Here is a 14,138-nt window from a genome sequence, read left to right on the forward strand (position 1 = left end):
GTCTATTTATTCCTTCTCATTTGCCAGTCACCAGTAATATGTGCTTCTAGAATTAATATCAAACTATTTTTACTATTTTTTCTTCTGCATTCATTATGTCCAGTGGGTGAACTACTTGTAAGGATCTGTGATCATCAGAATCTTCTTTGTCTTGAAGGCCAATAACAAATACAGCTATTGCTAGAAGGGCCTAAATCATCTAAGACATCCATGACCTGAGCTAAATAGTTACCTGTTTAAAAGCAAAGGCCTGCCAGCTAGTATCTGGAAGCACAACTCTTTCATTTTGTTGTGGAAGGAAACACTTTCGCCTAAGAAAATTCCATTCAACCTTGGATGTCAATGGAATCAAGTAAGTGAAACCCCCATTCTCAATAGTTGAGGCTGTCACTTTATGAACATTTATAAATGACAATGGTTATTCAATTACTTAATTTACAAATATGAAATAAGCAAGCAATTTGAATGAATGGACAAATGCCTGAATGCCTAGATGTGGTAAGTGTTGAATCTACTTCCTATTTGAAAATGGAGCTCTACACAAACTAGAAAGAAATCATTGAACAGTAACTTCTAAAGAATTAAATGCATTTTTGAGAATTTTGTTTAGTTTGAAGATTTGTTTAAATATTTCTTTTGCTTTTGCTTTTGTTGTTTTCTAAACACCTACTAATTAAGAAATTATTATAGAGACGTAAGATGTTTTTAAGAGAGAAAAAATAGCTAAAATTTATCTTTGCATTCCCAAAAGAAACTCTTGAATGAGTTCAATATTTCATCCACTGAGTTTGTAATTATAAGCACAAGAAGATTTATAAATGCTCAAGGCACAGTCAACGAAAACAGTCATCTTTTTCACTGATGTCCTCTCAGTGTGCATATGTGTGTGTTTTGGGAGGGAATGCATATCTTTACAGGTAGGACAATATTCTGCCAATGTATATTTCATTTCTGTTTCAGTCTGCCATAATGCACACACACTTCCCATTTGTTTTCACATGCTTTTTGTTCACGTAAAAACATGCAAGTGCTCATCCAAAACACTCATATTTCACACCAACCCCAAGCAGAATGACTCTGGAAATGAGTCAGCAAATCTGCAATTCTGAATTAACCTTGATACTGCTTCCTATCTATTTACACACAAATGATTCAAACAAATTGTGTGAGGATTTAAAAATATGAAAAAGCATGTCTTACCATCCATATCAAAAGTTAATTTGTAACAGCAGGATAAATCCAAGTTACCAATGCCCATGTTTATAGGCTGATGATCCATAAACATCTCATTGTGCCACTTCATTTTCCAATTAATTACTGAAATTAAAATACAATGCAAATGCACTGCAAATATACTCTGAGGATATCAACTGTCAGCATAAGATTGGTCACTTAAGAATGAGAAAACTTGAAGTAGACATAAGATTTGAACTTCACTATCATTCTATTACATCAGTTTTAACTAATTATAGTGTTAAATTTTAAGAAACATTTACCTGCCCCACTAAGTTTCTCTGTATCCAGGCAATAAGCTATGATGTAATGTCATCTTTACTAGGAGATGCACCTCACCTACAATGCAAGGCATTGTTTAAAAGCTGCATCTAAAAACTTTTCTTAGAAGTCAAAAAAATCATACAGTGATTAAACTAGAGTTCTTTATATAAAGAAGCCCTTTTGTAAAGAGAAAGTGTTTTTTAAGTGATCCACTTGTCCCTAATATTTTCTTTTAGTTTCAGAGACAAAGTTTCCTTTTAATGGTGCACATATTTACTTCTCAAGCTCATTAAAAAGTAATCAAGAAATGGAAAAATCATTAACTTTACCTTCCCATTACTCCACTATCCCCCCTCCAAAGACAAGCTTCATGTCCAATGACCAATCTCATGATAGTAACACAACCAAACTTTCTTTTTAAATGACTTGCATCTCTCATACAGAATTGGGCAGCCAAGACTGCCTACAGCAATGGGGTGGGGGTGGGGGCAGCATCTCCACGGCTCTTGGAAAGAGTGAGTGAAGGTTCAACCTTGGAAAGGCACCAGCCAGGACGCCTCAAGACAACAGGTAAAGTGGCTTCTCTGGGCCTCCACCTCCCAACGACAGAGAAAGCAGTAGCCTCTCATCTTTCCCAACCTTTTTATTTCCACTTGTGCTTAAAAGAACATTGCATGCATTTGAAGTCAAGTTTTGGGAGGCAATTTTCAGCACTATGAGAAAAGGATTAGGATAAAATGGAATCCAACAGGTAAATCCCCAAATACAATATTGAAATTTACCCCTTCTTGTCACTGCTAAAACTGGCAGCCTCCTCCACTACTGCTTGGAGCTGGCTGCAGACTCCAGAGCACCTTCCAAATAAAGCAAAAACCCTCAAATATTTTCAATGAAAACAAAACCCCACAGTATATAAAATCAATCGTTTTAGCTCCAACTCAACCATAGGTAACATAAAAGGATTGTGGAGTTTTTTTTGTTTTTTATTCTTTAAGAAATGATTTTTTCTCTCTCAAGTGCAAAGTGGTTTCAGATCCAAGATGCAGAAAATTAAACCTCTTCAAAACGGTTTAAAAGCTCAGGTTTAGCACTGCCTCAGCAAATGTAGTGGACGTTATGCTTTAGAAACCAAAAGAGTGTCCAAACACATCTGTACATTTTAAAAAGGTACTTTCAAACAAACAGGAAAGAAGTCTCTTGCAGTGTAAGAGAGCACACTATTTGGAATATGTATAAGGGAGTTTGATGACAGTGTTGGTGGATTTTGAGTGAGTAGAAAGGGAATCAGCTGATGCGTTTCAGATGCAAAGAAATGTCACAGATTCAGGCCTCCAACACAGTGGAAAAAATCCTTAAGGTAAAGTCAGGCATATTTATAGCCATTTGGGCAAACCAGCATCAAGCCTGTTTAGGAACATCATACTTCTTTTTTAATGTTATTGGTTTTTCATAGAAATATTCATTTCTTCTTGTACATAACCTATTAACTGGATTCAAAATCCTTTTGGCAACCATTCCACAAACAAGCTCTAGTAGGAAACAGCACACACCACTAAGAAAATACTCAGGTTTAAGATGAAAGACTCTTAGAATGGTTCTATTTTTTGCCACCAATACCCAAAGATTTCCCTTTGACAACTCAGGGTCCTAAGGAATTACTGTTCCTCTCCCTCCCATAAACCCTCATCCCCAAACTTCTTCACAGTGACTGATAACTGTTTAGAATAAAAACAGATGGAGGAGAAGAACCCCATATCATGATTTTGGGTCCAACGTTTGCTCCTTCCCCAAACCCACTCCCTAGCTAGCGCCTGCACTTTCCTACTGGCTGGAAAGTCCATCATCATTCGTAACTCTGTACTGAGTTCCCCAGCCCAAGCAGCACCCCAGCACATACTGACCCACCGTTCATGCCACTGTAGACATTCCGGTGATGGGGTGACCCGTCCTCCTGCGCCTGCCGTCTGAGAGTGCCCTCCCTGCTGCCTCCGCCGCTGCCTCCACCTCCTCCACCGCCTCCTCCGTGTTTGTGGTCAGGGCTCCCTCCATAATGTTGTTTGAGGTGCTCCGGGCTGGTGCCCCTGGCTCTGGGGAGATGCTCTAGGCTCCCCCCGAGAGCGTGTTTCTGAAGATGCTCCGGGCTCCCTCCGCTGTGCCTGGTGTGTTCAGGGCTGCTCCCTGAGCGGTGCTTCTGGAAGTGTTCCGGGCTCCCACTCAGCACGTGCTTGGGCAGCGTTTCGGGGCTGCTCCCTGGATGCGGGTGCCTTTGCTGTTCGGGGCTGCCCTTGCACAAGGGTTTGTGGTGCTCCGGGCTAGGTCCTTTGAGTGCTTTGGGGCGATCTGGGGTCCCACAGGCTCTGGGTTTCTGTGGATGCTCGGGGCTGGCGCTCCTGTGCTTGGAGTGCTCCGGGCTGCCCTCGCTCCGGGGCTTCTGCAGGTGCTCTGGGCTGCCACTGCTCGCGTGGTGCTTGTGGTGGTCTGGGCTGTCAGTGCTGCCAGTGCTGGAGGTGCTGCTGCCGTCACCCACATCCCGCACATAGGGTGCGGTGGAGGCTGTGAGTTGGCACAGGCTGGCCTGGCTGTCGATGGAGCAGCGGCTGCCTGCGCAGCCTGCACCCTTCTCCTCATCTAGTAGCACACAGAGCTCCTTGAGTTCCATGTTCTCCTTCACCACTTCCTCCTGCTTCACCTCCAAGTCTTTCAGCTTCTGCAGGTATAAGGCCACTTCCTTGTGCATCACCCCGGCAGTGTAGCGACCCAGTCTCTGCCACTCCCGAGACACCCTCTTGCCTTTCTGCCGGTCATCATCCAGGAAACAGCAGAGGTCCCTCAGTTCCTGGTTGTCCTCCTGGAGTTTCTGGTTGATATCCTGAAAAGAGAGACACAACCATTCAAGGGAAGTACACATCTGAGGTGTCAGCAGGCTCAGACTTCCTGGAAAGGGAGAGCCTGTAACTGGTGAATTACCTGTGAGGTTAGGGGAGGAGGTGAGGGAGTAGGAGGAAGCTGAAGATTTGTAGCTGTCCATAAAAATTAAACTAACTTAAGTATCAGTTCTTTCCCTGCACAATACTTTACTTGCATTATGTCATCTAATTTTTACCCAAACATTTAGGGGATAATAATTATTATGGCCATAAAAATTAAACTAACTTAAGTATCAGTTCTATCCCTGCACAATACTTTACTTGCATTATGTCATCTAATTTTTACCTAAACATTAGGGGATAATAATTATTATGGCTCTTATACAGACGAGGAAACCGGACCTCACAACGCTTCACTTGTCCAAGGTCATCTGGTCAGTAGTTAGGGAGCAACCAGTTCATTATCAAGAAATCAGTCACTAGATAAAAACAAGGCTCCCCTGCCTCACCCTCAAGAAAGAAAAATAACTGCTTGTGACCTGTGAAATGCTTAAGAGCCCTGAGACCACAGACCTTTCAACAGAGTAAACAGCAAGCACTGCTTAGATCTTCAGCCCTGACATGGAATATGCAGCCCCAATTCCCCTGGTAGGGAAAGGCACAATTGCCCTCTAGTGGCATTTCAGCCCTGCACATCCAACCCCTCCTTGCCACACCCACCTGAACATCTCCCAGGCATCTCTCACTTATCTCAAGCAACCTGAGCCTTAAATTAAGAGACCTCTCTCCCCAAACTGCACCTCTCAGCAAATGCCTCCTCTTTCTGTTCCACTGTTCTTTATATGAACCTGGGGTCATCCCTGGCATCTCCTTCTCCTTCAACCTTCCATTTCAAAACCAAACAAGGCTTTGGAGCTCTACCTCCAAAATTTAGCTCATCTTGTCATTCCCATGTTTGAAATCCTTTAATCTCATGGCCCTTAGGATACAATGCAAAATCCTTTAAGTCACACAAGGCTCCAGGTACATTGATTCTGCCTACTTCTCCTGCATGAGTGATGATTCACTTGCTTGTTCACAAATATTCAGTAAACATCTATTACTGTACCAGGTACCAGTCCAGGTGGTAGGGATATATCAGTGGACACAGCAAAGACCCTGACATGGTACAGCTTTTATTGTGGTGGGAAAGACTGGCAAAAAACACGTATAGAACATAACGTCATGCAGTGAGAAGTTCTGGAAGGAAAATTGAAGCAGGTTAAAGAATACTCTTTTTCAAGAGAAGATACCGCTACAGAGAAGGGAAACATTTGAGCAGACACCTGGGTGGAATGAAGGAGCCAACATTTGAGTGAAGATGATCCCAGGCAGGGAGAGGGCAAGTAAAAAGCCCTAAGACCAGCATGAGAGCAAGAACTCAAGTACAGGGAGGTGAGCATGCCTAAAGAACAGAGAGCAAGTCAACGGACATGGGAAAGGGGGTCTGAGAGGCATCAGAGCCTAGAACATGCAGGGCATGGTCAGCGACGGGAAAGGCTTTGGGTTGTTAGGGAGCTGAGGATAGAGGAGTGACATTACATGATTCCTTTTGCAAAGAATCTCCATAGTTGTGTGGAAAACAGACTGACTGGGGTAGGGGAGGAAAGAAGGGAGGGTCAGGATAAAGTGGAAGCTGCAAGATTAACAAGGAGGCTCCTGGGCTGATCCAGGTAGAGGGAGATGATGGTGGCTTGGACGTGTGGTAGCAGTGGAGAAGGTGGGAACACCCCTCCTCATCACACACTGAGGCTGTGTTTCAGGTCCTCAAAGGGCAAGCCCTTTCCCTCTCACTTGGAATGCTCTCCCCAGCCTTCTAGACAACCATCAGGTCTCATTTTATAAGTCACTTCCCCATAGACACCATTCTATAGAAGGTCCACCCCCAATCTATGGTCTACCATCATCCCTCAGACTTACTGCAATTTGTAAGAAGAAATGTGTGAGTATGACCATTCATTCTAGACTACATCTTCTCTAGAGTCACAAGAACAGAGACCTCATCTATTTACTTCTGTGTATGGAGAACACAGCACTCCCTGCGTAAATACCTGAAGCCAAGGAATTTTTAAAATGACTAGCAGAGTTCCCACCTATTCTCCATTTATGCATACAGTCAAGGAGACAGCAGTTCCTTGAGGCACTGTAGTTTGGTAAGGACGAAACAGGGGCAGCTACAGGGCTGCTACCTAAGATTTCACTGCTTCAAAAAGCCTGAAAATCTTTGGTCTTGCGAACCGATCCAGAACTAGAGGTACTCAGAAAGGGGGCTGAATTCACTTAGACTCAGGCTGATTTCAACACTGCCCTTAACATAGACTAAAAAACAAATTATAAAACACCTGTCAACCACATCCTCCACTTCCTAAAGTCATGGGAGTGAATTTGTGGGTATTAGGAAGAAGCTTATGCAGCTTAGTTTCTAACTCCAGTTCTAACTCTTGGCATCACCAACAACTCTGTTCCTTTGCTTCTAACTCCCACCTCTCCTTTTCGCTTCTCATTGCCACTTTCTGTTTTCAGGCCTGACCTTTGCCAACAGCCTCCCAGGCAGCCTCCCTGCCTTCGTTTGCACCATCCACTCCTTCCCCTCACCCACTCCAACGCAAGCACTCCTCAATCAGACCTTCAAAAATACTCCCTGCTATTCATGACATAAAGATGGCAACAACAGAAACTGGGGGCTCTTAGGGGGGTAGGAAGGGAGGTAAGGGTTAAAAAACTATCAGATACTATGCTCAGTACCTGGAAGATGGGATTAATCATACCCAAAACCTCAGCATCACACAGTGTACTCTCCGAATCTAAAATAAAAGTTGAAATTTAAAATAAACAAAAAACAACAACACCTGGGTTCAATGGCTCATATCTGTAATCCCAACACTTTGGGAGGCCGAGGTGGGCAGATCACTTGAGGTCAGGAGTTCAAGACCAGTCTGGCCAACGTGGTGAAACCTGTCTCTACTAAAAATACAAAAATTAGCCAAGCATGGTGACACATGCCTGTAATCCCAGGTACCCAGGAACCTGAGGCAGGAGAATCGCTTGAACCGGGGAGGAGGAGGCTGCAGTGAGCCAAGATCACGATACACTACAGCCTGGGCAACAGAGTGAGAACTTGTCTCAAAAAAAAAAAAAAAAAAAAAAACACCAAAAATACCCCCTGCATGTTTTGCCTCTCCTGTTTATCAATCCCCATCACCTTTCCTTTGCCAGGGAAAATGAATAAAACCCTCAGCCAGGCCTGAAAGGCTGTCCCCTGCCTTTCCACCTTTAGTTGTCAGCTAATTATGAGCTATGATTACGTCTGTGCATTCCAACTAGAAAATATCATCTTCTACCCCATATGAACCTAAGAGGAGAGATTCCTCTGAGAAGCTTCCCCCGGCACAGAAAAGTACCCATGAATGAATATTCATGGGAAGTAACTTTCCCACTCACTGTTTAAGGCCTGTATCACACTCTAGCTAGAACAATCACTAGATATCAATTTTTTCTCCTTTCTAATGTGGACATCTTAGCTTCTGGAGGGCAGGGTCTATTCCAAAAGTCTTTCTTTGAATATGCAACATATCTGGCATGGTGCCTTGCATACAGTGGACACTCAATATGTGTTTATGGACTGATCAACCATATAAAGCTCCAGGCCTCTGGCCAAAACAGGCTACAGCTATAGCTACTGAGAAGAATTTCTTATTGTTTTCAGCAAGCACTAGCTATGTCAGAGTCTACAGTAGTAAGAAAATAAACTATCCCTTGATACTGATGCTTTAGAGGAAATCAGAAGCTGTGGATATTTGGAGAAAACAATAATAAACAAAATTAATCTTTCTAAGCTCCAAAAATTATTCAACATTTAGTTTAATCCTGGCATTTGATAGAAAGCTCAAGTCATGTTCTCTTTCATCTAAACAAATTTTCATATAAAAATACTTCCCTTTGACTATCCTACAGCTACTTCTGATTTCTCTAGAGCTGGAAAGTAAACAGGACTGGTGCTACCCTCGGCTTCACGGAGCTAATGCCTTTTCCAAAAGGAGTGAAACATACACTTCTCAGCACTCCAGATGGAGTAGATAGGAGTGAGTATTGGCCCACTCCCATTTCTATATCACAGTTCCCTCTTTCTATTATTAGTTTTCTTGAGAATATTATTTACTATTCAGTTCTGAGCTATTTCCTTTGCCTTCTGATGAACAGCTAAGCAGCCAGCTTGATAATAACCTTGTGATCCAGCTTCTTCAAATCTGCCTTACTAAGACTTGGGCTTTCTTTTGCAAAACACTAGGTGTCCTTTTAACATTGCCACCGGCCACCAGAAATTATCCAAGTGTCTAAGTGGACTTTTAAAAGTTTAAGTCCACTTCGTAGCACACCAACCAAAATTTCAATCTTATGCCTGAAGACTATCAAGTACTGTATCTACAGTTAAATAATTGTTTTAATTTGTTATTTTGCTTCACTGCAGAGCAGGGTGGTGGGCGGGTCGGTGGTTGGGTTAGGAACCAAGGAGGGAAATTAATGCAATGCAGAAAACAAATCTACAGAGATTCATCCCGAATCAGCCCCCAACCGGGATACTGGGTCAGAGCAGCCTGAAGTGTTGGTATATGCTCAGAAGTCCAAAGACATGGTTCTCAGGAATCCAGTTCCTTACAACATAACCCTAACTAGAATCTCCCTTGTCCACCCCTTCCAGGACCACACATTCTAAGCAAAGAATGTCAACTAGCCAAAAGAAAAGGAAAGCAGGCCGATTTTGAACACTTTATGTCTGTGTGACCTTGAGAAAACTATCTAACTTCACTGGGGTTTCTTCATCTATGGTATATTTCATCCTCATAAAACCTCATGTGGAATTAAAATCCCCACGAGCAGATGAGAAAACCGAACGACAGAGAGTTTAACAATTGGCCAAAGCTGCCCAAATTATCAGAATCCAAATTCTTTATCTTTCCACTTCTTGGGGCCCCTGCACTGCCCTGCCTCCCAAATATCTAAACACAAACAAGTCAATCAGTGCTAGGACCCGGCCACAGGCCCCTGAAAAGTAAAGAACTGATGCTGCCATCTCCTGTGTCCACAGCTACAATAACACCTAGTAGCCTACAAATATTTAGATGCAATTTCAAAGTCAGCTCATAGAAAGAGGCATAAAAAAGAAAATGTATTATGGTCTTAATTCCCCTACATTTATAGTTCTCAACTGAGAATGCCAAGCCCTCAGATGCTCCCCCACGCCCTTAACAAAAAAAAAAAAAAAAATACTTCTTTTCTTCCAGTTAAGCCAAAATAAATATATGTACCTATCATTTATTCAGTCAACCACATTTACGGATTACTATGGTGTCCAAGGAAGCTCTGAGCCAAAATAAAAAAGAGAAGGGAGAAGGTTGGCCTCTCCAAAGAGTAAAACCACAGCACACCCAAGGTGGGCCAGAAGCCTGGGAGTCCGCTCCTTGCAGCGGCCCAGGGATGACATGAGAAGAGTAGAAGCTGCATCAGAAAGCAACCTGCCCCCATCATTTCTGAACTTGATAAGGAAGTAGACTGCAAAGTCTTTTAATGCCAGGTCATGAATCTAGATCACAAGGAGACTTTCCTACTTGGGTGTAAGGGCCCTTAGCTGACCTAATAGCTACTTCTCTACATGAAGCTACTGGAATGAAGCCCAGGCACTCTACCAACCCACTCTACCATCCCCCTCCCCTACCCACACACAGACCTCACACACAGTCAATCCACACAACCTAAAGGAACTTTCAAGTGTTTCTGAGCTATTATTTTGATGCTCCATACTATTAAAACATTTAATAATAACTCTTCCAACTCTTCTAAATCACACTATTGTTCAGACCATGGAAGAAACTCAAATTAGAGGATGACAAACTAATGCCCCCTTGTCCAGCTCTGCCTAAGAAACCAAAATCTTGGAGACACAGAGCCATAGATTTGTAAGTCCTTTCCTGATGACAGTAACTACCATTTTATAGTCAAGTATTAAAACTTCCCCTACATAATCATAACTTATTGCCATAACACCCTCAGAAAGTTATTATCATTGCATTGTATTGGTGAATAAAAGGAGGATCTGAGAAAGTAATTACCTAAGCTCACCCTCCTGGTAAATGAGGTTTCTAGAATTCAAACCCACCTCTGAGATCATCTTCCTACTACACTAGCCTGCCTCTATTCCCCAAAGAGCATGGCACTTAATAAACACTCTGTTAGTGATGAATTCAACCAAAGGAGAGAGTAAGCCTTGGCATTTTTCTGACTGGAGGAATCTTCCTACCTGCACCCACTCTAGGGACTATATGACAATGACTTCCGGCCTCGGGAGAGGGCCATCTCCACCTGAACTGGGCCCAGCACATAGGTGAGCCTTGAGCATTCCACCCTTCCCACTCTTCCTTGCCCCAGAATCCCAGAGCTGGAGCACTGAGGCAATTCAGGAACAGCATCTACTGCCTGATATGTGGGGATAGGAGTGGAAAGGGGAAAAGAACAGCTTGTGCCTTCGGGAATTTGCTCCCTGAAGTCCCTGCAGTGATTTCGTTTGTGTCTGGCTTCCTATAAACAAAGCAGAACAATGAGAGGAAGGAATACCAGGAGGCACCAGCGCTAGCTGGAAGGAGAGGAAGTTTGCGGTGCTCGCCAGCAGGGCGGTTCCCGGCCACTAGTGTACTGCAGCTGGGCAGGCACACTCCTCGCAGACCCGGCGCTCTCCAAGGAGAAAAGAAAGTTAGTGGGCTTGGGGGACGTTTCCCTTCTTTTCCTAGAAGAGGGTGGCAGGGGGGCTGGCTCAGAAAGAAACCATCACTGACCAACACTTGGGGTACTCTGTCAAAACGCTGCTCCTTCCATACTGAGTCTCTTTGCTCCTCCTCTTTCCCCCAGTCAACCTGGGGTTAAGTGGGAAGGGGAGTAAGGCAACTCCAGGGGATGCCTTCCAAACTCTGGGAGAGGGAAAGCACAGGAATTGGGAGAAGACGTGAAGGCAGAGCTTGAACTCCTATGTACCCGGTGACACAAGACTGCTCTGAGGGTGGCGTCCGCTGCTTCTCCCGGGCGCCCCGCCAGCCGCTCTCCCTGGCAGTGGCACCCTTTCCTCGCCCTCTGCCCGCCCAAGAGCTGCTGGCCCAGAGCAGCTGCATTCCCGACCCTCCAAGGCGAAGATCCCCTGGATTCACCCCCTCACTGGCCTTTCCGCCTAACTGACTGAAACCCGGCTCCCCAGGCACAGATTTTCCAGCCTCCCTAAGAAATGAAAGGTTCGCGTGCCCTTCACCTCCCTCCCTGCTTTCCAGCGTCCTCAGCGCCTCCCGCCGCAGTACACGCCGAACAGCCAGACAGTGGCGCGCCCCGTGTTGGGGAGAGGAGGGGAGCAGACGCCTCCAAAGTTTGGAAAAGTTTCACAGGGCTGGGGACTGGGGGTAGGGGGTGCCGACCGGGAGAAGGGGAGGGTCACCTGTTGAGGGAGGGAGGGAAAGTTTGCCTGGCCCCGCCTCCTCCTCGGGGCACCCCGCTCCCAGCCGCGCCGCGCCTCCCCACCTGGCCCGCGCTCACCTTGAGGCCGCGGATCTCGCCGAGGTGCAGCTGCAGGCGGCGGTTCACCTCGCGGATGAGGTTGCTGTGGTCCAGCATCGCGCTCACCTTCTCCGCCTCGGCGCGCCGCAGGCTGCGGATCAGCTCCTCCTTGCTCCACTGCAGCAGCTCCTCGTCCGACACTTTGGACAGGTCCTCCACGGGCGCGGGCGCGGCCGCGGACGAGGCGGCCGGGGCTGGGGAACAACTTTCCGCCGCCGCCGCAGCCGCCGCCGCGCCTCCGGCCGCCTTCGACATGGTATCCGCGGGGTGGCAGGTGCAAGTGGGTGGAAGAGGCGAGGCGACTCCCGAAGGCGCGGGCGCGGCGAGGACGCCTCCGCCCACACCCCTGTGCGCTCCGGCGAGTCAGCGGCACCGCCCAGGGGCCGCTGGGTTGGGGCGGCGGGGGTCGCGCTGGGTGGCCATCCTACCTCGCCATCTCCGCGCGCGCGCCCGCGCTCCCCCAGGGCCCGGCAGCCAGCCGCTTGCTGCTGCCGAGGCTCGTCCCAACTCCGCGCAAGTCCATGGTGAGGGGCACTGGGGGGCCCGGGGCTGCCGCGGGAAATCCTCGGGGACAGCGGGGGAGCTGCACCCCCGTTCCCCTGCCCTCTCCTCCGCCCTAAGCCGAGACTGTCGCCCCCCGCACTCTCTGCCTTGCACACAGGCGTGCACGCACACGCACTTTCCTCCCCCTTGCCCAGCTGCAGCCCCCGGCTTCTCCCCTCTCCTAGCTTGGAGGGCGCGCCGGGCACCGCGGCGCCTCCCCGGCTGCTCTAGCGACGCCGCCGCGGCTGCCCGAAGGCTGCTGCGCTCCTCCTGCCGCCTTCGCTGCGCCCGCGGCCGCTCCTAGGCTGCTCCGGGAAGCCTTCGATTTGCAGAGCCGAGTCGAGAAGGGGTGGAGGGTGGGGGACCGGCTGGAGGAGGAGCCTGGAGCTGGGGCCACCCGTAACCCGCAGCAGCTCCCGCATGGGCTGGACGCAGCTGCCACTCGACCGCTGCCCGGGCCCTCGAGGTGCGCTCCCCGCTGTCCTGCCCGGGAGGGCTGGGGGCGCGGCTCTTTCTGCGCCCGGGCGCGGGTGGGGCTGGAATGGGGAGAAGGTGAGGAGCTGTGGCCGCCCGGGCTTTGGGAGGCTCGCGCGCGCCACCGTGTGGCGGAAGAAGCTCCCTCCTCTGCCCTCTGCACACCGGCCTTGTCACCAGGCAGGGGAAACAGCTGCTGACCCAAATGCGAGGTGCTTCGTATTTGGAGGGATCGGGGATCAGGAAAGATGGGGTAGCAGAACCTGAGGGATAACCAGTTATTTGCACTTTGGAGAATGGGAGGAGAGGCAAATGGCAAAAACGGGGGTTGGGGGAAGGGGGAGCTTAAGAAAATCCAAATGGTCTGAAAAGGGCGAAAAGAGGCTTCAGGGCCCTGCTCTTATGGGGCTACCCATCCCCACCCCCCACTCTCGCCCCACCCCTAGGCCTTTGTCTTTTCTAAAAATCCACTACTCTATGACGAAGCTTCGGGAGAAGGTACTGGATCTTTTAAATTTTTATTTGAAAAATATCAAAGCCTTTAGGCGAAAATAAAATACCTTCATCTCCTGCTTCCTGAAACCTGGATTTGAAGGTCAGCACAGTCACCTCCCCTCGGAGCAAAGCAAGCCCCCTCAGGCAAGCTGAAATGCCAGCCAAGGAGATTTCCATTTTCTTCTATGCCGCAGGCTGCCAGGCGTTTACTGGGTCGGCTTTTTTATGATGGTTATTTCTGGAAGGAGGAAGTCTGAGTCCCTGGCTTCTATCTTTGGGCTATCCTCTTGTAAAGTTGGGTGGAATCGTCTCTGGGCTGAAAACATGCTTTTGCCTAAAGAGGTGGATGCCCTTGACCACCGCATGTTATTTCCAGTGGGGTACAGGGCCGGAAAATGGCAAGGATCTACCCCCACCGGGTTTCAGTTAACCCGGGTGCAGAGGGAATAATCTCTATCTGGTAGGATGATAATCAAAATCAGTCCCTTCACCCGCCGGTCAGTGCGTGTCCCCTGTTGGGGACACTGAGACCTGGCTCCCGGGAGAGGCAAGGAAATGTGGTACTGCTTACGGTGACCAAATGGCCTTAACATTCCCCTCAGCTTGACTAAACTTTAGACAGGTTTCTTCCTA

At 47.4% G+C, this 14,138-nt stretch overlaps 1 protein-coding gene across 6 annotated transcripts in view; it reads right to left on the reverse strand.

The window, feature by feature from the left end:
* CCDC85A (coiled-coil domain containing 85A) overlaps positions 1-13,108 on the reverse strand; it is a 203,346-nt gene extending 190,238 nt beyond the window's left edge. For 4 of the 6 annotated variants that reach the window (XM_034953193.3, XM_034953191.3, XM_034953190.3 and 1 more), the window contains exons 1-2: positions 11,973-12,750; positions 3,403-4,366 (exon numbers count right to left, since the gene is read on the reverse strand). In XM_034953193.3, the coding sequence (XP_034809084.1) occupies positions 3,403-4,366; positions 11,973-12,248 (1,240 nt within the window). In that variant the 5' untranslated portion in view covers positions 12,249-12,750. Of the gene's footprint in view, positions 1-3,402; positions 4,367-11,972 lie in introns of all 6 variants that reach the window. The other 2 variants (XM_034953192.3, XM_034953189.4) reach the window with 2 other exon arrangements.
* Between the last annotated feature and the right edge of the window lie 1,030 nt (positions 13,109-14,138).

This window comes from Pan paniscus, chromosome 12 (assembly GCF_029289425.2).
Source record: "Pan paniscus chromosome 12, NHGRI_mPanPan1-v2.0_pri, whole genome shotgun sequence".
Lineage (NCBI taxonomy): Eukaryota > Metazoa > Chordata > Mammalia > Primates > Hominidae > Pan > Pan paniscus.